At 55.8% G+C, this 23,777-nt stretch overlaps 1 protein-coding gene across 1 annotated transcript; it reads right to left on the bottom strand.

Moving 5' to 3' along the window:
* Window positions 1-13,799: 13,799 nt before the first annotated feature.
* HS3ST6 (heparan sulfate-glucosamine 3-sulfotransferase 6) lies at window positions 13,800-20,051 on the bottom strand (the record flags this gene model as incomplete). Its single annotated transcript, XM_081090287.1, has 2 exons — window positions 13,800-14,415; window positions 19,639-20,051. The coding sequence occupies 2 exons, from the start codon at window positions 20,049-20,051 to the stop codon at window positions 13,800-13,802; spliced, it is 1,029 nt and encodes a 342-aa protein (XP_080946413.1).
* Between the last annotated feature and the right edge of the window lie 3,726 nt (window positions 20,052-23,777).

The raw sequence follows: 23,777 nt of genomic DNA, 5'->3' as shown, positions 1-23,777 counted from the left end.
TGGCTCCCCCATATCCCAGACTCTAAATGTTGGGGGCCCCTGGGTTCAGTCCTCTTCTCTTCTCTGTCTCCTCCTTATCATTAGTCCTTGGGTTAGTGAAAATAGTCTCCTGGCTTAAAATACTATCCACACACACTGGCACCCCCAAATTAACATCTTCAGCTGGGAGTTCAACTAGACCAGCAGTTCTCAACCTGTGGGTCGCGACCCCTTTGGGGGTCAAGTGACCCTTTCACAGGAGTCACCTAAATACATCCTGCATATCAGGTATTTACATTAAGATTCATAACAGTAGCAACATTACAGTTATGAAGTAGCAACGAAAATAATTTTGTGGTTGGGGGTCACCACAATATGAGGAACTGTATTAAAGGGTCGTGGCATTAGGAAGGTTGAGAACCACTGAACTAGATGCTTCCACTTGGACGTCAAAGCAGGATCTCAAACTTAGCATATCAAAAATGGAATTGAGCCCTAGCTGGTTTGGCTCAGTGGATAGAGTGTCAGCCTGTGGACTGAAGGGTCCCAGGTTCAATTCCAATCAAGGGCACATGCCCGGATTGTGGGCTCAATCCCCAGTAGGAGGCATGCAGGAGGCAATCAATCATTGATTCTATCTCATCATAGATGTTTCTAGCTCTCTCTCCCTTCCTCTCTGAAATCAATAAAAATATTTTTTAAATGGAATTGAGTCCCATAACCACATCAAAATTTACAACTAAAATGCAGAACACCCATCATTCAGAACCACCTGAAATCTAGCTGAACGGAAGTCCTACAACTAGAGAATTAAGAAAGAAACACATCAAGCCTGGTAGGAGAGGCAGAGTAGTGGGGTGGAATCACAGAGCCTGCTAGTCCCACTCCCGAGTGTGGCGGTTTAAAATAGGGAGGTATATCTTGGCTGTGGAGGTCTCCCTAAGGAACGAGAGGTCCCTGCCCCACACCAGGCCCCCAGCCCAGCGTTCCAGTGCCAGGAAGAGAAGTCCCACAACCTCTGGCTGTAAAAAACAGTGAAGAGTGTGGCTGAGTGAGGGGGTTGGAGGTGCCAGGCAGTTCCTCTTAAATGGCCTGCACGGGGACTTATTCAGACTCACTCCCTCTGAGCTGGAGCACTGGAGCAGCAGCTTGAAAGGAACCTGGGACATTCGGGGAGGAACTAACTTGTCTGAAATCAGGGCAAGAGCTGAAGGGACAGTTTTCTCCCAGATAGAAGTACTGGGAGAGGCCTGCGTTCCTTTGCTGAGCCCTTCCTGCCACAGAGCTGACAGACTGTGCCATAAATGAATCTTCATCAACCTGGCTCACACTTTTCTCCCCACCCTGGTGATTCCCTGAGACCCCACCCCTCCCTACTTGCAGGCTCATCCAAGCTATTTCCAGTGGCTTTTCCATACAGTTAGCCTCTCTTGCCTCATGCTTTGGACTTTCCTAAAATCTCTCAAACAAGCAGCAGCTGGCATCAGTGTGCTCTGTATCCCCTCAGTAAGTGGCCCCAGGCCCAGCACTAGTGGCAGCCCACCCTGGTTCACAACTTGGCCTCTCCTGGGCACCTCTGAGCTCAACACAAGTATTAGCCACGTGCAGATTTCTTTGTAGCAATCAATGAGTGGATAAAGAAAATATGCCTATCCACACAATATATTTTACTTAGTCATAAAAAAGAATGAGCCCTAGCCGGTGTGGGCATCATTCCATCCACCAAAGGGTTGCCAGTTTAATTCCTGGTGAGGGCACATACCTAGGTTTTGGGTTCCATCCATGCAGGAGGCAGCCAATTGATGTGCTCTCACATTGATGTGTTTTTTTCTCTCTCTCTCCCTCTCCCTTTAAAAATTAATGAAATCTTTAAAAAAAAAAAAAAAAAAGGAATGAGCCCTAGCTGGTTTGGCTCAGTGGATAGAGCATCGGCCTGCAGACTGAAGGGTCCTGGGTTTGATTCCGGTCAAAGGCACATGCCCAGGTTTCCGGCTTGATCCCCAGTATGGGGCGTGCAGGAGACGGCCATTCAATGATTCTCTCTTATCATTGATGTTTCCATCTCTCCCTCCTTTACCCTTACTCTCTGAAATCAATAAAAATATATTTTAAAAAATAATAATAAATAATAATTAAAAAGGACTGAAACATGATACATGTTACAACATAGATGAGTCATGAAAACATCATGCCAGACACATCCACCCTGGGGCTGACGGGGAGGGGTGTGTGTACATGCATGAATGAATCACCTGGCCCCTAGGTACCTATTTGGGTCCTCAAACACCACACAAGTGTCCTTCGCCCAGGGAGTGCTGCCTCGGGCCAACCTTTCTTCTTCCAACCTTCCTGGCTCTGACTTGCATTTATAATCTGACCTGCTGAAGGGGCCCCCTGAAAACAGCCTAAAATATACGAATTGTATAATTTCATTGGTTCTGAATATCAGTTAAATGCCCTCACATATGCATATGGACTGGCATTGCATAATATAAAGATGGATGGTAAAATTCATCCTAATATTTTAAATTTTCTTTACTTAGAATGACATTGAATAGCAAATAAAACACCATAACAAATCAAGAGAAAAAGAGAGAGAGAGAGATGTTGTGAGGAAAAGGGGACATTTTCCTATTTTAGTACCTTCACCAGCACTTTTTCCCTGCTTTTTGAGAAAGAGGTCCTGAATTTCATTTAGCACCAGGCCCTGAAAATTATGTAGCTGGCCCTGGATTTAATTCCCATGAACAAAAGCTCTTTGAAGTCTTCAAGAATTCTTAAACGTATAAAAGGGATCCTGAGACCAAAAATTTTGAGAACTGGGCTTCTAAGAGCCCAAGCGCTGCCTTAGCTCAAGATCTTTGCACATGCCGTTCCCTCTGCCAGGAAAACACGTGTCTGCTTTCTACAGGGGCCCTCATTCCTTGGCTCCTGGTCCCTACTTTGTGTCACTCAGATCTTTGCTTCCATCCTCCCAGCTCCTCTGACCCTGACTCCCCTGCCTCCCCCTCATAAGGACCCTTGTGATTGCACCGGGATGACCCAGGATACTTTCCTCCTCTTCAGAGCTCAGTCACCCCCTCTTCGTACCTGAATCCCACCTGCAAAGCTCCTTTTACCCTGCAAGGTACATCCTCACAGGTCCTGGTGATTAGGACATGGACATCTTCGGGGGCCATTACTTAGCCTACCACAGTCCCCCAGCTGAAGTCCTCCGCCTCCCTGCATGTATCAGATTGTGTGTGCATGGGGTGACTGTGTATTGTCTGTCTCCCTCCCAGACAGATGCAATGCTCTGCCAGGCAGGGACCACTTCTGCTCTGTTCACAAGCACTTCCAAAGCCTGGCACAGTGCTAGGTCTGTGGTGTGTGCTGGGAACACACTTGTGGAACGATTGAAATAAAAATTACCTGTGAAAACAGCCAACAAGCCCCCTCAGTCCAACTGACAGATGAAGAAACTTGCCGGGGGGGAGGCGGGGGGCCAGAGGGGAGCGGGGCTACAGGGTCACATGCCCTGTCTGAAGGGCCACTGCACCTATCGGGACAGGCACCTTCCCTTTGCTTCCCAGGGCCGAAATTCCCAGTCTCCGACCTTCATCCTGCTTTCCCTACAGCCCGGTCGACAAAGGAAAGCTACGCTGATTGTGCAGGAGCCAAAGTCCAACCCCCTTGGGAAACACCTGAAACCCCTCTCTGCACAGAGCTGCAGAAATGCCGAGGGCCCAGGCCCGGCGTCAGAGGGGGGGCCGGCCTTGGCCTGGTCTGTCCGTTGGTTTTCTCTTTAATAGGCAAAATGATGAGCCTCCCCACAAGGTGTCCACATCCTGATCCCCAGAACCTGTAAATATGCACCTTATATGGCACAAGAGGGTGTGTAGATGGGATTAAGTTAAGGATTTTGAGATGGGAGATTGTCTGAGATTATCCAGTTGGGCCCAATGTCATCACAAGAGTCCTTACAAGTGGAGACCTTTTCTTAGCTGCAGTCAGAAAGAAATGTGACAGTATAAGAAAGGTCAGTGAAATTCGAAGCATAAGAAGGACTCCACCCATTGTTTCTGACTTTGAAGATGGAGGAAGGGGCCAGAAGCCAAGGAAGGCAGCGGCCTCCAGAAGGAATGGCCCTCAGCCAACAGCCAGCAGGGAAATGGGGACCTCGGTCCGACAACCGCAAGGAACTCAATTCTGCCAACAGTTTGAGCAGGAAACAGATTCTCCCCTGGATCCTCCAGGCGGGTTGCTGTCCTGCTGGCACGCGGATTTTATCCTGGCAAGACCCATGCTGGACTTCCGGCCTTCAGAGCTATCAGGTAACACATTTGTGTTGCTTTAAGACACGAAGTTTGTGGCGATTTGTTAAGGCAGCAACAGAAAATGAAGACAAGGCTCCATCTTGCAATGCCAACAAGCTGCCTCAGGCTGTCAGCTGCCCTCAGAGGGAACCCCGTGCCTCTCTCCCGCATTCAGGACACTCATGGGTACTGTGGCTCTGCCATGTCCCACACATGTAGGCAGCCTCCACCCATGCTGACCTGCTTCCAGGGGCTACACAGGGGAGGGGAGGCATCAATTCTTTTTCTCCAACCCTGTGTTAACTCCCTGGAGCTGCTATAACAAAGAATCACAAACTGAGTGACTTAAATATATATATTCTCTTGCAGTTCTGGAGACCAGAAGCATGAAATCAACGTGTCCCGGGCTAGGCTTGCTCTGAAACCTGTAGGTTTCTTCCTGCCTCTTCCAGCTTCTGGTGCTGCCAACAATCCTTGGCATTTGTTGGCATCACTTCAATTTCTGTCTCCATCATGACATGGCCCCTTCTGTCTATGTCTGTGTCTTACCTCCTCTTAGAGGATCCACCCTGATCCAGGAGGTTCTCACCTCAAAATCCATAACTAAAAGACCCTGTTTCCAAACGAGGTCAGTCACAGGTTCTGGGTGGATGTAAACTTGGGGAACACTAGTCAACCCACCATGGACCCCTTTGGAAGGTAAGCTGCTGTGGCCTCACTTCTGGTCTGCTGGGGCAGGAGCCTCCAGTGCAAGGTCCAAGTTCCAGCCCGGGTTTTCATCTGTGCTCACAGACAGGGCTGTGAGCGGGTCCCTCACAGAGGGGAGGAGCTCAGTAAGTTCTGCCCGAAGGGCACCAAGCAAGTCACAGAACTAGGAAATTGCCCAGAAAAGTTCCTGGTGACAGCATGTGCCCTTACACAGGCCCTCCTAACTGATGCCTGGACGAGGACACAGACCATTCTCACCACAGTTTGTCACAGGAAGGAGCTGAGGGTATTGTCACCAGGTTCGGCTTCCCTCCCCTTCCCCGCCGTGTCCTGCAGACCAGAGGCTCTGCATGTGGACAGGGGGCTTCTGAAGGACCACGCACATCTCCCCCGGGGCCCTAGGACCTGTGTCTTAGAGCGTTTGTGTTTACAACAGGACAGGGACTGAGCATTTGCTTCTGGCAAAAATTAATTCTGAGCTCATGATACTTAATGAAAACCAGACTGCACCCACAGGGTCTCACCCAGAGTGGCGCCAGCCTTCCCAGTACGTCTAAGGAGGAGTGGTGGGGTAGGTGACTGGGAGAGCTGCCCACCCACATGGGCCCACGGGTGGAAACCACTGGTATAAACCAAATCACCATCTTGTAACTTCTGGATTCTTCTCTTCGTCGCAACGTCTAGAAAGTGAGGATGGCATGAACCTTCTCTGAGCCCTGCTCCTCACTTCCAGAATTCTTCCTGGCTGTCCCACCCTATTGTATTGGTTTTCTGTGCTGCGTAACAAATGACCACCAATATAGCAGCTTAAAACAGCATCCATTTATCTCCTCACAGTTTCTGTGAGTCAGGAGTTGAGCACAGCTTGGCTCAGGGTCTCACATCACCTGAGGTCCAGGGACCCCTCCCAAGCTCACAGAGTTGCTGGCAGCATTCATTTCCTTGCATGTGTTAGACTGAGGTCGCTGTTATCTTTCCAGCGGTTGGTCAGGGCCACTCTCGGCTCTTAGAGTCGGTCACTGGTTTCTTTCCAGAGGCCTCCATAAGTCATTCTTCCAGACCAGCAAAGGGAGTCTCTCTGACTTCTCTCTCTGCCTTGTAGACTCCCTGTTATGGACTGAATGCTTGTGTCCCCTGCAAATCCCTCTGTTGAAATACTCACCCACCCCCAGGTGATGGCATTAGGAGGCGGTGCCTTTGGGAGGTTACTAGGTCATGAGGATGGATCCTCATGAAAGGGATCAGTGTCCCTAGAAGAAGAGACACAAGAGCTGGCTTCCTGTCTCTGCTCTCCACCCATGAGAGGACGCAATGAGAAAACAGCCATCTGCAAGCCAGGAAGCAGGCCCCACCAGACACCAGATCTGTCAGCACCTTGATCTTGGGCTTTCAGCCTCCGAACTGTGAGAAACAAATGTTTGTTGTTCAAGTCACCCAGTCTACGGCATTTGTCATAGCAGTTCATGCTAAGACACTCCCTTGTTACTTGTTTTATTAAGGTGAAATTCACATAACAAAACCAACCATTTTAAAGTAAACAATTCAGTGCTTTAGTACACTCACAATATTGTGCCGCCACAACTTCTATCGAGTTCCACAACATTTCATCATCCCTGTACCCACTAAACTAGACCCCCTTTGAAGAGCCCACCTGATTGGATCAGGCCCACCCAGGATACTCTCCCTTCTGGCAACCTCAAAGCTAACTGGTTAACAACTGAATCACAGGAGTGACATCCATCAAAGTCACACTCAGGCCGAGGGGATTTTACAGGACATTACACCAAGGTCTGGAAATCTTGAGAGCCATCTCACAATTCCGTTTGCCATACCCATCCACCCGAGGGCCAACCCTGAGGGGCTGGTTCCTCCTTCTGCTCTCAGCTGGCATCCACTTGAACAACTTCACACCACAGCACAGGTGTTGAGGGTCTGAGCCATAGGCAGACAGACCTGGGTGTGTGTTTGCCAGCTCATGGTAACATGGGGCCCTTCTCAGCCTCGATTTACTCTTCTTTTAAGTGGATATAATAACATAGCTGATAAATAAAATAACATTGATTGAGCATTTGCCCAAGGCCAGCTCTATGCTAAGTATTTCTTTTTTTAGAGAGAGGAAGGGAGGGGGGGAGAGAAAAAAAATATTGATATGAGACTGAAACATTAGTTGGCTGCCTCCTACAAGTCCCCTACGGGGGTCAAGCCCACAACCTGGGCATGTGCCATGAATCCAACCGGCAACCTTTTGGTGCATGGGACGACACCCAACCAATGAGCCACACCAGTCAGGGCCTAAGTACAGGACTTGAAATACATTCTTCTGTGCCTGGGAAATGCTAGCTGTCACTATTCTAATTGGAATTGGCATCTGCCTCCTTTCCTTCTTTCTCCTTCTTTCTAATTCCCTGGGCTTCTGGGCTCTTTCTGGGCATACCATAAGGTGGTGAACTCCTAAGGACAAAGGAATCTTGGGTTTGTTTCTTCTAGATCAGCGGTTCTCAACCTGTGGGTCGCGACCCCTTTGGGGGTCGAACGACCCTTTCACAGGGGTCGCCTAAGACCATCGGAAAACACATATATAATTACATATTGTTTTTGTGATTAATGACTATGCTTTAATTATGTTCGATTTGTAACAATGAAATTGGGGGTCACCACAACATGAGGAACTGTATTAAAGGGTCGCGGCACTAGGAAGGTTGAGAACCATTGTTCTAGATCTTCTGGGCCTTACCTACAAGTCTGTGGCTCCAGCAATGTTCTTCCTAACTGTGTGCATCTTCCCACTTTGCACCCTGACGAGCTTAGACCCCCTGCACACCCCACCTGCATGAGGAGGCTCCCTGCACTCCACAACCAGAGTCCAGACTGTGAAACCAGGGGTCAGACAGTTTCCAGATGATTCTCCCCAAAAAATTGGTGTGGTTGGCAGAGGAGTTCCTCTGTTGTACAGCACCCTCGATCTTCCATCCTCACGTGCAGGAGACAGGCTTTCCCTGCGGCAGTCAAAGCGTTTGTCTTGGGATTGGCTTTCCATCAGATATCCCGTCCTCCCTTGTGAAAGAGGAAGGGAGTGATAGGATCTGACCTGCGGGCAGCTGTCAGGCGGGGCCAGCGCGTCCCCCAGCGCTTGTGGCCGTCAGGGAGGGCTGGGATCAGAGAGACAGGGAGAACAAGATCTCCGATTGTTCTCTAATGCCCAATGCAGCTCTCGTTCTCCCCTTAATCAGAATCCTCGTGTATGAAATCCTCCTGGCAACAGTTTTGCATTAACTGCCTTGGTTGACTGACTTTGTACAGCTCTTCCAGGGAAAAGCGCATGCAATGTGGCTCAGATTAAGCAGAATGAAAGGAATTCCTTGGCCTCAAAGCTGGGGAGTTGGCTCGGAGCCGGAGAAGGGTCCTTGGCCTCTTGTCTGAGGCCCCTGAAGTCTGGGCAGTGGCCTTGCTGGGGGTCTCCTTGGACAATCTCATGTTCCTGAAAGGAGGGGCTGACCGTCCCAGGGCAGCAGGGCTCAGGTGCAGGGCCATGGCCTGAGGCTGCAGTGCATACTCACTTGGAGGGTCTCCTTGGCTCCAGGGGCCTCACTGTGATGCTCATCGTCCATCGGGTCATCGTGATGGTCATCATAGACAGAGCCAACCAGGCCTTCCAGGCCTTCCTGACCAGGCTCTGCCCTCCGCCAGTCTGGAGATGCAGCCCTGGCAGCCTTGTCCACAGCGTGGGTCCTGCCTCTGGACCCCAGCGGACTCACCAGCCTCCAGGAGCCATCATGGGCTTCCTCATGCCCACCCACCACCGCCCCCCCCCCCGGGTGGGGGGTGCTTTGATCAAACCTCTTCATTCCAGGCCAGCTTACCAAGCCCAGACTGTGCCCCCTGCTTGTCCCACAGACCCTGGGACTCACCACCTCTGCCCTGGGAGCAGGTCAGAGTCTTTGAGGGGGTGCAGGGAGGGGAGCATTAGGGCAGGGCAAGCCCCTGCCATCCAGTCTCCCCAAGCTGCTGCACCTGGCCATTGGGCCCAGTGCCATGGACAGATGCCCAGTCCAGGGCCCCAGCAGCCTGGGACCCAGAATGTCCCAGAGCACCATTCATGTCTGAGACAAACCCCCAGGGTGGGGGCTGTGGTTCACAGCTTGGCAAGGGACCAGGGTTCCAAAAGGAACAGCTCCTGCAACAGAAGGACCTGAGGCTGGTGTTCTTACTCTGTTAGATTCTGCATGTGTCTCTTTGATGGCCATTAATCACAGAGCAAACTACCAGCCAGACATGTTCGTTTATATCTCCTGAAGTCTATTCTCCACACCACCCCGCTTACCTACCCTCACGCACCAGCCCAATATTGCCCTGCCCTAAATCGCCCAGGGCTGGGTACCAGACAGCTAGGGACAGCCCCTGCGCCCCACGGCCACTGGAATGCTTCAAACCAGCCAGCCCTAAGCCTGTCCTGCCTTTCATGTCTTTCTCTCTGATGCAAAACTCTCCACTTCAGGCCAAGATGGAGGAACAGGGATTGGATTTACCCATTTGCCTGCAACAAGTGGAAAATGAGGCAAAACCTACAAAACAAAACAGAGGTTTTCCAACACTTGGACGGCATAGGACAGAGTCACTCAGAGACGGGAAGTAAGAAGGTGAGTCCTACCATCACCCTGGCTCGCTGCCCAGAGATGGCTTCCAGGTTCAGGGAGGGGAACTGAGGGCAACTCCCATGATGAAGAGCCAGGGCACCCAGGGGAGCAAGGCAGTTAGACTCTGGCCTGGACGGAGTCCTGGAGATCTGCACGGGGGCCCCCTCGACTGCTCAGCCGAGGACTGAGAGGTGCAGGTGTGGGAGGAAACTGAGGCTGGGGCAGGATGCCTCCCCTCCCCCGGAAAGGAGCGAAAGGACCACCCTCTGTCGTCACCTGGGGCTGGGAGCAGCGCAGCTCCCAGCAGAGGAGTGGCCTCCACGTGCAGTTCCCTTTCGCATCCTCTCCCTGTTAGGCCCCAAACTGCTCCTCCTGTAATCTCGTCCTGTTACATTGCAGCTTGTGCATCCGTAATGAACCCCTCGTGCCCATGGAGACTAATAGATAGCTCCCGGAACCTTCCCTCTCTGACCCATCCTATACTGTTGAGTTTTCTCTTCACTTGAAGGCTGGCTCGGCTTCCACTTGTCACTCAAGCCCCTCTCATCTGTAGTCTGCCCCCCCCTTTCCCCGCCCGCCCCCCCCAATGGGACCATCTAAAGCAGTGGTTCTCAACCTTCTGGCCCTTTAAATACAGTTCCTCATGTTGTGACCCAACCATAAAATTATTCTCGTTGCTGCTTCATAACTGTAATGTTGCTACTGTTATGAATCATCATGTAAATATCTGATATGCAGGATGGTCTTAGGTGACCCCTGTGAAAGGGTCGTTCGACCCCCAAAGGGGTCGCGACCCACAGGTTGAGAACCGCTAATCTAAAGCTTGGAAGGGCTGTTGAATCCGGCTGGGGGGCAGGTCCCAAATGGGACCAAGGGGAGGATGGCCCAGCCCTGGGCAGAGGGGCCACCTTGAAGGAGGATAGGAAGCCACGTGCACCTGACGAGGGCTACGGGCGAACTGCTGGCACTCTCTGAAGCCTCGTGCTAGGAAAGTACTTGTAGGCCAGTCGGGGGGGATCCAGGTCCTGCTGCCTCTCTCCAGCTTGTTACCAGGCCCCTTGGGCAGGGGTCTGCGGGGCTTCCAGGCCTGTAGGGTACACAGCCCACAGCGCAGAACACTGCTCACCCAAACCACCTGCCTGTCCCATGGACCCCAGCCTGCACCAACCGCAACCAAAGGTCTGGGCGGGCGAGGGCCCCCGAGGTAGAGGAAGCCACCTCCCAGGTTTCCCCAAGCCCCTTCCTGGACGCCCAGGGCTGTGAGGACTCCCACCCCCACCTACTCCATTCCAGTCAGGCTAGGGTAGGAGGGGTGGAGAAGGGGTCCCCGGCCCCTTCTCCTCCACTGGGCGGAACAGGAAGAGGGTGATTCAATCAGCACTTCTCACCCCTTCTGGAACTTTCCAACATGGAAAACCCACTAAGCAGCTGGGGAAGCAATTTAGGGACTTTAATTAAAGGCTGATGAATCTCCCACAGAGCCCCACCCCCACACACAGCTGGGGGGACCCACCACATCTGCCCTCAGTGTGTTCCGAGGTCCAGGCACTGGAGCTGGCGGTTAGGCCCAGTTTCCACTGAGAGGGGGGTGAGCAGAGCAAACCAGTTTATTCTTTCTACTCGTGGCTTCCAGAGTCTGCCTTCCGAGCTCGGCCTGGGCCCCAAAGTTAGACAAACTAGTGGTGCCACAGCTCTGCACCCAAGAAGCTTCAGGAAGGGAAAGGTGGGTTGCATGGGCAGCTCAGGAAAGGGACTCTACGTGTAGGGAGGAAATAAGCCCAGAGAACTTAGTTGCCCTGTGTGCACCTCCTGACAGGGGCAGAAGCTGAGGGGTGAGAATAGCACACAGGTGTCGGGAGGTGGGGGGGACTTCAGTGGGCTTGATAGCTACAATGAGGAATCTGGTCTTCATTCTAGAAGCAACAGGGCTGGGGGAGAAGATTGGAGTGTTTTAAAATAATGGGCTCTGGCTCGCTCTGAAGGCACCCCTCTGACCACCATGCATGCAGACTACTCGTTGTAGGAGAAAAAAGAGGCGCCAGGGGAACAGTGAGGGACCCATTAAACCATCCAGGCATGAGACATCAGACATTTGGACAAGGGTGTGTCCAGGGAAAAGAAAGATGCATGGATCAGGCTGGGAACTGGGGCAGGGCCAGGGCTACCCTGCTTCCCTCCTGCCCCTGCCAACCAGGGCAGGCTGCCATGCCATCTGTAAGTGGGCCCCAGCGTAGGGAATGGGGACAGAGCTGCCAGGCACAAGTGCTCGCCACCCAGCAGGGATTCCAAAACACAGCACCCTCGTTATTGTAACAGGTCCAAGTTGGGGAGGAGGCTATGTGTACATCTCACCCCCACCTGCCCCATCTGTGCCACAGTTCCACCGAGGTGACTTGGGACCAGCCCCCAGCCCTGCTCCTGGCTTGCTCGGGATGGTTGGCCTAGAAGACAGTACTGGTCCCTCAAGGCAGCTCCAGACTGGAGTGTCCTCTGGGTCCAGAACTAGGAGGGCAAGGGACAGGTCTCCTGGCTGCTGGAGACAGATGTTCCCATCTCCCTCCCCACCTTCTGCTGTGGCTCTTCTCATACAACAACTGAACTCAAGTCCACACCATGGGCGGATCATGTGACAAAGGCAGTGGCCATGGTGATTGGTGGGGCCACTAGCCAAAGAGGAGAGTGGTGGCTGACAAGCCGCTACTCCCCTCAAAATCCTCCTCATTCTGACCCTGGGGCCCAGGACAGGGTGTGGCTCAAGTAGCCCAGGGTGGGAAGACCACTGCAGAGTCAAGGATATGATATGGCCCTAGCCTGTTTGGCTCAGTGGATAGAGCATTGACCTGGGGACTAAAGAGTCCCGGGTTCAGTTCCCATCAAGGGCATGTACCTCGGTTGTAGGCCCAATCACTGGCCCTGGTCGGGGCTTGTGTGGGAGGCAACCAATCGATGTCTCTCTCTCACATCGATGTTTCTCTGTGTCTCTTTCCCTCCCTTCCACTCTCTCTAAAAATCAATGGAAAAGTATCCTCGGATGAGGATTAACAACAACAAAAAAAGATAAATAAATAAATAAATAAAGTTGATTTAAAAAAACAAAAAGGATATGATATGATATAATATGATATGATATGGACCCAAGGCCTGGGATGCAGAGGCCACTGCCAGATCCTATAAGGGCCCGGGCAGCCTGGGTGCCAAGCCTGGGCCTAAAGAGTCCTGGAGGTTATCAGTGCAACTGGTGGCTACCTGGCAGACAGCACCGTGGCCAGGAGCAGTTAACGGTCATTACTGAGGGGCCTGGCACTCCCGGGGGTTCAGAGGCAGACAGGCACCCCAGCCTGCCTCAGTCTGGCCTGACGAGGTTAGGAGCTGAGCAGGCAGCTGGGCTGCAGATGAGCCTTTATTCCTGCCCATCCCCACCCTCCAGGAAGCTGGGTAAACACAAGGGAACTGGGACAGTGAGGGCCTGGGGCCTGTGGATGGGCAGGGTCTGGGGAATGGGACCTGTGACTGCCTGTGGTAGGCAGGGCAGAGCTGTGTGAGGACCTGGGGGGAGGCTGTTAGACACGCAGGAGTCACCTCACACTCACTGGGCAGCACCCCCACAAGGTTTCCGGGAGGGAACGTCCGCTGGGCAGCAGGATGCCAAATCAGCTCAAGTCATGCGTGCAGCCCAAAGAGCTGGGCAGACCCAGCTTTACCCCTGCCCCACCTCTCAAATGGGTAAGCTGGGACCTCAGTTTCCTCATCGGGAACGTGGGACAACCCAGCTTGGTGTCTCAGGGCTGAGAAGAGAGCTCTAGGATGGCCTTCAGAGTCACCAAAGCTATGCTGTGTGTCCCTGCGCAGGCCCTAAATCTCTCTGAGCCTCAGTTGCCCATCTGTGACATGTGGCCAGGCATACCTCAAGGGGTGTGTAAGTATCAAGTTCAGACCTCTTCTGGCACTCTCACAATGCCCGCTAGCTCGAGGCAGCTGGTGTGATGATCATTTCCCTGCGCAGCGGCACCTCCAGCCCCCACCCTCCAACCCTCAAGGTCACATGGAAGAACACAGTTCCAGACTTTATTTCTTCAATAGTTCTCCCTACCCAGCATGTGCACACAGCCCGCTTTGGCCGGGCGACAGGCATAAATTAAGGTTACTGAGTACCCCCAGACAGGGCGGGGGCTGGCCTGGCCTCTCAGGCCCAGCCAAAGTCCTGGCCGATCATCTGGTAGAACTTGCGGTTGAAGGGCTGGTAGAAGTCCCGCAGTCGCTGGACCACTGCCTCGGGCACCCGGGGGTGGGGCCGGCCCTTGGACTTGCCCAGGCAGCGGGGGCGGCTGCTCCCCTGGGCCTTCTTGAGGCAGGGGAAGCCCTTGGTGGCATTGAAGTAGAAGTGCTTGTCCGTGACGACCCTTTTGAGGCCCAGGAAGTCCTGCACTCGGCCAACTTCTCCAGCCGGGTCGCTGACCAGGCGCTCGCCGCTGACAAACAGGAAGTGGGACAGAGGGAAGTATCGAAGCCAGTTGTCCAGGTGCTGGGCGTAGAGGCCGATGCGCACAGCACTCCAGGCCGTGTCCACGGGGCCCAGGCCGTGGCGGAAGGCCAGGGCTCGGAAGCTGGGCAGGCCCGGGGTCTTGGAGAGCGTCTGGGCGTAATCGGAGATGGCCCGAGTCACGGGGTTGCGAACCACCACGATCAGCTTCGTGTCCGGGGACATGCTGTGGATGCGGCGAGGGGCCTCGAGAGTCACAAAGTAGCTGGGAGTCTTCTCTATGGTGATCTGCCCGTCCAGGGTGCGTGGCATCAGGCTCCTGCGGGTTGTGTGGAAGGAGAGGTGGGCATGAGAGGGTGCTGGTCCCCTCAAGCCCTCCCATTATAGACCAGCCCCAGGGACCCCAGATTCACTTCCCACTCCTCCAGGCCCACCCATCCTAAAGTGCCAGATGGGCAGCCTGGGAGGTGGTGGGTTGAGAGCACCCACCCCAGCACAAGCCAACGGGGGGTGGGGGGGCTGTCCTGCCAGGCTGCCCACTCTAGCTAGCTTGCCCCAACCCTGACATTGCTGTGCCTCTCACCCCTGACCAAGCACCAGTAGGGCCAGTGGCCCAGACTTGCCATCCACAGGGTTCTGCCCACCCTCCCCACCTCACAGGCCCCTCCCTGCACTGTAATTACCCCAGGTCACACTTTGGTTAAATGGCTGAAGTTGTCCCCTAAGTTAGGTCATTAATTATTGACAAGTGTCCCAACAAAGGACAGCTGCTCTTCTCATTCCCCTCCCCTGCAGAGCCCCCTGCCCCTCTGATTAAAGGCCTGCTAGTTCTCATTGACCTGGGCCCAACTCAAATGCTGCAAGCCTCCAGCACAGCCCAGCACATTGGGGAACGGTGAGTGAGGTGGCCTGAGGACCCATCCCAAGAGCTCAGCAGTCAGGGCCTCCCAGACCTGGCTCGGACCCCAGGGTGCAAGGCTGTGACTGCAGCATTTCTGATGATTCCTCTCATTCTGATTAGGGGAGTGGGGCACTGACCAAGGTTCCAGGAGAGTTGGCTGATGACAGCCCCCTGACTGCCCCAAACTTGGGGAAGCCCCTCCAAGCACTCCACTGGGCAGGCAGGTACCCTGAGCAGTTTCCCAAGGCCAAGCCTCACCTCCAGGTACCACAGGGAGAGGCGGGCAGGGTGTGGCAGGGCCAGCTGAGCAAACAGCTCCAAGGGAGGACCTGAGAGTGGGCTGGAAACGAGGTCGATGGAGGCAGAGCCTGTGGGACCTGTGCCTTCAGAGGGGGCAGTCTCTGCCCAAGGCCCTACCCTGCCTCCAGTCCTCTGAGGGGACTGTCCCTACCCCCACTGGCGGCCTCCTGGTCTGGCCCCAGCCCGGAGGTGATACACAGGGCAAGTTCAGGTTTCATCCAGCCTTCACCCAGCCTAAGAGACCCCCAGGCATGGCCCCAGTTTCCTCTTCCTCCTTAGCCCCCATGAAACTCAAGCTGGGTGAACACACAGGTGTGCAGACCCACATGCTGGGGTGCTTGGCTTAGAGCGTGGTTGGGTGAACCCCAGGCGTACCAGTGGCTCCCCTGACACCACCTACGGCCTCGGGGGAGATGGGTGAGTTGATGGTCTTCAGGCTCTGGGAGCTTCCCTCACCCCCCAAAACAAGGCCCTGGGCAGAGCTGGTCTACAGAAGTCACAGGAAAGGGAGGGATAACTATTCTGCTTCCCCATCATGGTGACAAAGCAAGCTGGAAATCGCCCTCGAACCCACTCACTGCCCCATGTGATAGGCAGGCACACTGGCGCTCAGAGAGGGGGTGGAAAGCTTGAGGGGGGTGTGGACACCGACCACAGCACCCCCACCCCTGGGCTGCAGCAGCTGGAAGGGGCAGTGTCAGCCTGACCTCTCCTCCCAGAGGCCCTGCCCCATGCCCTGCCTGGTGCCCTGGGGATGCAGGCCCAGCCCTCCTGGGATAAGTTCAGTGAGACCTCGGGTGTTAACAAGGACTGAAGCCAGGGCTGCAGCCTGGAGTAGCCAGCTCAGGGGGTTCCCTTTTCCCCAAGAGGGAATCAGAAGACGGGGAGTCTCCCCCACTGGACCTCACTGCTGAGACCCATGAAGAGAAGCCTGGGCTGGGACAGACGGACTGCCAGGGGGATCAGAAGTCACTGCCCTCCCTTCATGGCCCTCCTCAGGGAAGGAGCCAGCCCTGATTACTCCCGGGCCCTCCCCTCCCTCTTGGACACCCCCTTCCCATCCCTTTCTCCCCCCAAGCACCAAGGGACCCCAGAAGCACATCCTCTTTCCCCACCCAAACTGGGCACTTTGGGTTTGGAACACCCCCACCCACACACCCCCACACACACCACCCTCCTGCCTGAGGGAAGGAAGCTGCAAGCAAGGACACCAGGGAAGCCAGAGGAGCAGAGGGGGAGGTGCTTCCGGAACCCTGTGGAAGGGGGGTGGGAATGGGGATGGACCGCAGATTTTCCAGGCCCACTCCTGCCACAAACCAGCTTTGAGATCGGAGATCTTTGGGACCAATTACTAGTACTTATTATCCTCACCCGCCCTCAGACGACTTGGAGGAGGGTGGGGATGGAGGCTTGGGGTGGGGGTGGGGGATGCAGACAGGGGAGGGGATGAGAGGAACGGGATTCTGACCTCCACACAGCAAACATCTGACAAGTTGTTCCGGCTCCTCCCTGTGCATCTGGTCTGCATTTCCCTGCGGCTTCCATCCAGCCCCAGACTCCTCTCCCTCCTTGGTCTCATCCACCCTTAGGTCCCACATCTCTCCTGGGCCCCATCCAGCCAGGCCTGGTTCTGAGCAAAAGCTACTTAGGGTTCCCGTGTGGACCCATAGGGTGCTGGGGTGGGGCATTGGTCCCCAGCCACAGGAGCTGCTCCTGGGATAGCACAGGGAGAAAAGCCCCACAGAAGCCCAGGTCCCTCCCCCACATACTCAGAACCCCACTCCCTCATTAGCCCCAGGAGCCAAGCGGGTTTCCCCACCTGCACCCTCCTATCTCCTCTCGCTTTTCCCAAATCCTAAGGTCAAAGCATAGCCCCACCTGCCCCCAGAAAAGAGAGCCCTCCTGATGAGACCTTGGAGTGCTTGTCTGCCAAACAGAAGATGCTCAGTGAGTGAACGAATAGATGAGAAAATGCTGACTGAGTGTGGGGGTACCAGGAGGTCACAATCCCCAAGATGGAGGACCCTCAAGAGTCTGAGAAAGGGGCTAACTGCAGCCCAGTTCGAGGGAAAGTTTGGCCAAGATTAACTTTGGGCAGCCCAGAACCCACCTGCCAAGGCCCTGGGAAGGGCCAGGGTCCCTGCCTGGAATGAGGTCAGTCACAGCCCAGTGGGGATGGGTGTCCCAGAAACTCGGCTGGGGGTACTGGCCGCTCCTCCTTTCCTCACCACCCTAGCCTCCACCCAGAGCAGGGCTCTGCACTCCTGGCGGCTCAGCCAGGGTCCTGAGAGCCAACACCAGCAGACCATGCCCAGGGGCTGGGCACCCTCTTTGCAGCTGGGGAAGGGGGGGTCGCATTTTCAGAGGGTCGCCGCACACTCCGAGTAGGTTGAAAGAAAGAAAAGGGCCAGAGGCACAGGACACCTGTGAGCACATCAAGCCGCTTGTACATGTCAGCACACGGCCACATGCGCTGGTACTCTGCACCCACACTCTATCGCGTGTCCTGAGAATTCAGGTAGAAACAGCACCCAGCCCTCTTGCGATAAGTCCCGGGAGACAGACCCCTTTGAGGGCACCCCAGAAGCTCCGCCAGCTCAGCCCCTGCACCAGCCAATGAGGGGTCGGCCCTAGCCAGCCCAGAGGGACAGCTCCGGATTAAGGGGGCAAGGCCACCGGGACCTGCCCCTCTGCACCCCCTCTTCCTCCCGGTGGAAGTGGCTCTAAAAATAAAGAGAAAGTCCCTTCTCTACCAGAGCTAGACTCGCTCCTGAATGCCCTGGCTCCCATCCCTGGTTCCTGAGAAACCCCAGAGCTGAGGATCTGACCTCCAGTCTGGGTCTTGTGCTTACTGCCTCTCAGGCCCTCATCCCCCCCAGACCTGTCCCTCAGAGCTGGAGCATGCACCCGGGGGCCTGGAAGGAGCCTTAGGCTTCCTGACTCTGAGAACCCTTTTAGGGCTAAACCCAGTCTAGCCTCCCCTGCAGCAGCCCCCCCCCCCCCCGCCCGCCCGCCATTAGCCCAGCTCAGTGTCTCCCCCAGCTTCTTACAGTCAAAGTTCTTGGGATCAGTGTGGACTCTGAGTTTGCACTACAGTTATAGTGTGTCCTCCACCGTCCCACCCCCTCCACCCCCCGCCCACCTCTCTTCTCTGTCCTCTCCACAGCAGTAGGTATTAGAGATGCTTTGGGGTGCCAGTGGCACTGTCAGAGTGGGTGGCGGTCTGAGCTCTGACGCCAGAATTCAGCCAGTTGGATTCAAGGGTGGACTCACCGCCCTCCCAGCACCACTCAGCTTCCTGAGGGCCCCCTGGTGGCAGCAACCCTTGAGAGCTCAGGAGCTAGGACCCCTGTTTTCACTGGGGCTCTTCCAAACCCATGAGTGGTTTTTAAGGCAAAAGGCCAAGAAAGCCAATGGGGGTGGAGGTGAGGAATCTGGGTACAGAGAAGCTAGGATACCTGGAGAGTCTGGGTTCCGCTGCCCCCAACTCCCCACGAATTCACCAGGTGGCCTCGGGCAGGGTCCTCTCTGTCCCACGGAGGCTGGTCCCAACTGGGGCTCAGGTGAGAGCTGGGGGAGGGGGGAGACTCACTCTCCATCTCTAAGCTCTCATTCCCCCACAGGAAGGGACAGGGCAGGTGGCAGACTTGTGTGCAACTGATGAGGCTGCAGGCAGTGCCAACCTCAGCCGGGAGGGGCTGTTTCATCTGGGGATAGATGCTCCCCCACATTCCACACCGTACCCCAAGGCCATCCCCGGTGGGGCAGGAAAGCTACAGAGCGCCATGACATGAAGCAGGGGTCCTAATTCCCACCCTTGGGCACTGACTCAAAGGCACATCCTTCCTCCGAAAGCCCAGACCTCCTGCAGACCCGCAGGACCCCCGAGGACACCTCTTCCCAGGATCAGGAGTCTGGGAGGCAGACCCTTTCTGGGAGACTGCCCCTGCTAAGGGTAACCGGCCAGCAGGGGAGGGCGACCGAGCCTGAAGAGTTTCTAACGCTCCTCAAACCCCGCGAGCCTGAAGCTACTTCTCAGCTGGGCTCGCACTCCCTCCCCCAGTCTTACTGAGACCCCTCAGCGGCCTCAGACCAAGGCTTTCCCTGGAGTTTTCAAAGTTTCTTGGAGCTCCCGGCCAGTGACCAAGCCTCGCCCGCCCCGCGCTCCCCCCCGCCCCGGCACGCCGCCGCCCCCGACCCAGGCTGATCATATCCCGCGATGCCCGAGACCTCTCCCTGCCTCGACCCCGGTGGTACCCCAGGGGCGCACCACATGAATCCCGGGAGGCACCGGCCAGGGCGCGCACGGAGGCGGATGGGACCGAAGGACCCGGCGCTCACCGGTACCAGGCGAGGCCGCGCTCGTACCACCTGTCGAAGAAGTGGGGCTCCGAGCCGAGCGCGCGGACGTCGGGGTGCAGGCGCAGGAACTCCAGGAGGGCGCGCGTGCCACCCTTCTTCACGCCCACGATGAGCGCCTGCGGGAAGCGCCGGCGGCCGGGACCACTGGCCACGGGCAGGACGGGCGCCCCCGGCCTGCGGGCGACGCGGGGAGGCTCAGCGGGTGCGGGGGCCGGCATGGGGACGCGGGAGGCCGGCGGGCAGTGGCCCGGGAGGGCGCAGAGGCAGTAGGCTCCCAGCACCAGCGCGGCGAGTAGCAGAGGCGCACGGGGCGCCCGCAGCGCAGCCCCCGGCCCTGCCCCCGCGCCCTGGCCGCACCCGGCCCCACCGCCCAGGCCGCCGCTACCTGCCATCCGGCCGCACCGCGCCCAGGCCCGCGAGCGGGGGCTGCAAGAGGGCGCGCATCACGGTCCGCGCCCTGGTCCGCCCGCGGCGCCGGGTTTCTGCTCGGCGTCCAGCCTCTGCTCCGTCCAGGAGCGGGCGCAGCGAGGGGCCGGGGGCGGGATGCCCCGCCCCGAGCAGAGGCCCCGCCCCTCCTCGGCCGCTGTCCCACCGGGTCCACGCGAGCACCCACCGACGTCGCGGCGTGAAAACCTGGACGCGTCCGCTAGGAGACGCTGGGCTCCAGACCTCCCGGCCACAGGTCTTCACCCCGTGCCCTCGGGATGGGGCAGTGACGGGGCTGCACCGCGGGGGGCCCCAGCACTAGGTCTTAGAAGGCCGATCCCGCCCCTCGCCAACCAGGTTGGCGTGGCAGGTGCGCGAGCTGAGCAAGTGAGCCAAGGAGGCGCACAGACCTGGGCCCTAGGGCACCGAGGAATGGGGCCCTACAGCAGAAATGGGGCGCACCCCGCTGCCAGTCGGTTTGCCAGTCATCAGATTCACAGCCCTGGTGGCTGGAGCGGATTAGCCAAGTATGATTACCATTTTATTTTATTTTTTAAATGTTTTATTTTTATTGATTTCAGAGAGGAAGGGGGAGAGAGAGTGAGATAGAAACATCAATAATGAGAGAGAATCATTGATCGGCTGCCTCCTGCACGCCCCACACTGGGGATGGAGCCCTCAACCCAGGCATGTGCCCTGACTGGGAACAAACCCCGGACCTCTCAGTCCACAGGCGACGCTGCATCCACTGAGTCAAACCTGCTGGGGCTATGATTACCATTTGAGAGTGGGGAAGACAGGTTCAGTGAGGACAGACGTCTTGCCGAAGGGCCCAGTGAAATTCAGGCTTCAGTCTCCTGATCCTTCTATAGTATCACATCGTCTGTCTATGGAGCCTGGTCCGCCCTGTGCACCTGGTGTCCCCCCGGGTGCTGGCTCTGATGCCGGCAGGGGCTCCTATTGGAGATCTGAAGACTCGGAGACCTGTGCGCGGGGAACCAGGAGGAGGAGCCCGGGTGCTGCCCTAGGAGCTCCCTCAGAGGGGCAGTGAGGGTCCGCCGTTACTCACAGTGATGGGACCCGTGCGCTGGACACTGTGCAAGAGTGTTATGTACCCCTGAGTCCACTGAGCCCCCAGGACAGCACAGAGGGGGAAGCTGAGAGGAGAGCCGGGCTCTGAGAGACTGAGCCACAGTCCCAGGTAGAGATGGACATGGGCCCGTGTCCTCCCTCCATCCCTGTCCCAGCCCAGCCTTCCTGGCTTCCTGGTCAGCCGGCCTCTCCAGCCGATACCCAGAGGTCTCTGTCGGTTTTGCTTATTAGTGGCATCTGGGCCTAATGGCATCTGGGCAAGTCCCAGCCGCCTGGGACGCCTCCGAGGGCCAGGGGAGCCTCCATGACCCACAAATATTTCCAGAGCTCCCACACAGAGGCAGCCCGGTCCAGAGGGGGCTATGCATGGCCAGTGGGGTGAAGACCATTGACTGGGGCCCCAGCCCAGGTCCCAGATGCCAGGCCTGCACCTGCCTGTCAGGGCAAGACTCAGCCAGAGGCCGCGTAGGCGGGTGGTTGGCACAGTGGTGTCTGGGTGCATGCTGGCACACGCAGTGTCAAAGTACGTAAAATGGGATTTGTTCTAGACAGGGTGGCTCTTGGTGGCTCCTGGTGCGGTTTCACTCCACCCGCAGCACCCACCCACCGTCCCAGCAGCCGCCGCTCAGGGCTCCAAATTCCAGCATTAAACCTGGTGGCCCCTCCATCTCCCTGCCTCACACCAGGCATTGTCATTTCCACCTTCTAGCCTTTGCTCACACTGTTTCCTATAAGGAAAGTGTCTTTTCCTTAGCCACTCCCCGGACACACACACACACACACACACACACACACACACACACCTGCTTGAAACTGTGCCAGAAGGAATTTACCAAGAACAACAGGACACTGAATGCTCTGGGGGCAAAGGATGACATCCAGGAGCAAGCAGTCTTGGCGTGGAGACTTTGGCAACTAATCCCCTCCCTCCACCCACCGTACGTCTCCCAGGTGACGGGGGTGGGGTGGGGATGCAAATATGGCGACACCCAGGATGACAGCCTTGGAACGTTTGTTCACCAGTGTTGCCTGGTGCCTAACACAGCCTGGCACGCAGTAGGCACTCGCTAGCGGCCACTGGTGGAAGGATGTGAGTGGCGAGTGTTAGGTCCGCGCCAATAGGAGCCAGGCCAAGAGATGCTGTGAGAGTTTAAGAAATGTTACTACATTTTCTCACAGCGGGCTGAGACCAGTATGTCGGGGGAATGTTCATGTCGTCTTGTCTGTAGGGGCTGGGTCAGGGCTGCACCAGCAGCTGGGGGAGCTGCCTGAACAACAGGACGTCCTTGGAAGATAGTAGGAGATCTGGTGGGCACACAGCTCGGTCAGGCAAAGGGAAGTGCCCGAGCGGGTTGGGGAGCGTATCTTAAATTCTGCAGGTGCAGACCATTTGCTTTAAGCTATGGGAAAAAACAAAACAAAACAAAAAACGTATAACAATGTATTTCAGGAAACATGTCCAAACAGGGGAGGCCAGGAGCAGTGCATCCAAACAGTGAGGTCAAGGGAGGTTTCCTGGAGGAGGCGAAGAGCAAGCGGGGAGCAGGAGGACCGGATCCCAGTTGTCGTGGGCAAAGGCTCAGCGGTAGAGGAGGGGGTAGAACTGGGGTAGAGTCCGAGGCCCATCCTGGTGTAAGAGGGAGCAGCCCTCAGCATCCAGCCTTCCTAGCCCTGCCTTCTAGCACTTGGCCTCAGGCTCCTGCCTCCTGGAGCCTCTAGTTCAGAGGTTCTCAACCTGTGGGTCGCGACCCCTTGGGCGGTCGAACGACCCTTTCACAGGGGTCGCCGAAGACCATCCTGCATATCAGATATTTACATGACGATTCATAACAGTAGCAACAGTACAGTTATGAAGTAGCAACGAAAATAATTTTATGGTTGGGTCACAACATGGGGAACTGCATTTAAAGGGCCAGAGGTTGAGAACCACTGCTCTATTTCCTTCTAGGAGACCCCAGTCTTGACTCTGAAGGAACAAGCTTCATTGAAATGTAATTCCCACACCATGCAATTCAACCGCCTAACGAGCAGAATTCGGAGGTTTCTGGTATATTCGCAACATTGTGCAACCATCACCACAGTCCATTTTAGAACACACTCATAACTCTAAAAAGACGTTTCATACCCATTAGCAGTCACTTCCCTGGCTCCCCTCGCCAGCCCCGAGCAACCACTCGTCTACTTCCTGTTCCTGTGGATTTGCCCGCTCTCCGCATTGCCTGTCAGTGGACTCGTACAACATGTGGCCTCCGTGTCTGCTGCTTTCGCACAGACTGGTGTCCTTCAGGTTCAGCCCCGTCGCAGCATGTCAGGGCTGCGTTCCTTTTTCGGGCTAACGTTCCACCGCATGGATGAGCCACCTTCTGTTTATGTTTTCCTCGGTTGATGGACACTTGGGGTGTTTCCACCTTTTGGTTATTGTGACTAATGCTGCCGTGAACATTCATTTACAAGTCCCTGCATGAACATACGTTTCATTTTTCTTGGGTATATAGCCAGGAGTGGAATTGCTGGGTCAGACGGTAGCTGTGTTTAGCCTTTTACAGAGTCTTTTTGAAGGTTAAACTTGAGAACTTGAGAAACTGCCTCTTCGTGTTCCT

This window comes from Myotis nattereri, assembly GCF_964212035.1.
Source record: "Myotis nattereri genome assembly, chromosome: 4".
NCBI classification, from domain to species: Eukaryota; Metazoa; Chordata; class Mammalia; order Chiroptera; family Vespertilionidae; genus Myotis; species Myotis nattereri.
The sequence above is the reverse complement of the archived record's forward strand: the minus strand, read 5'-3'. Positions and strand labels throughout refer to the sequence as shown.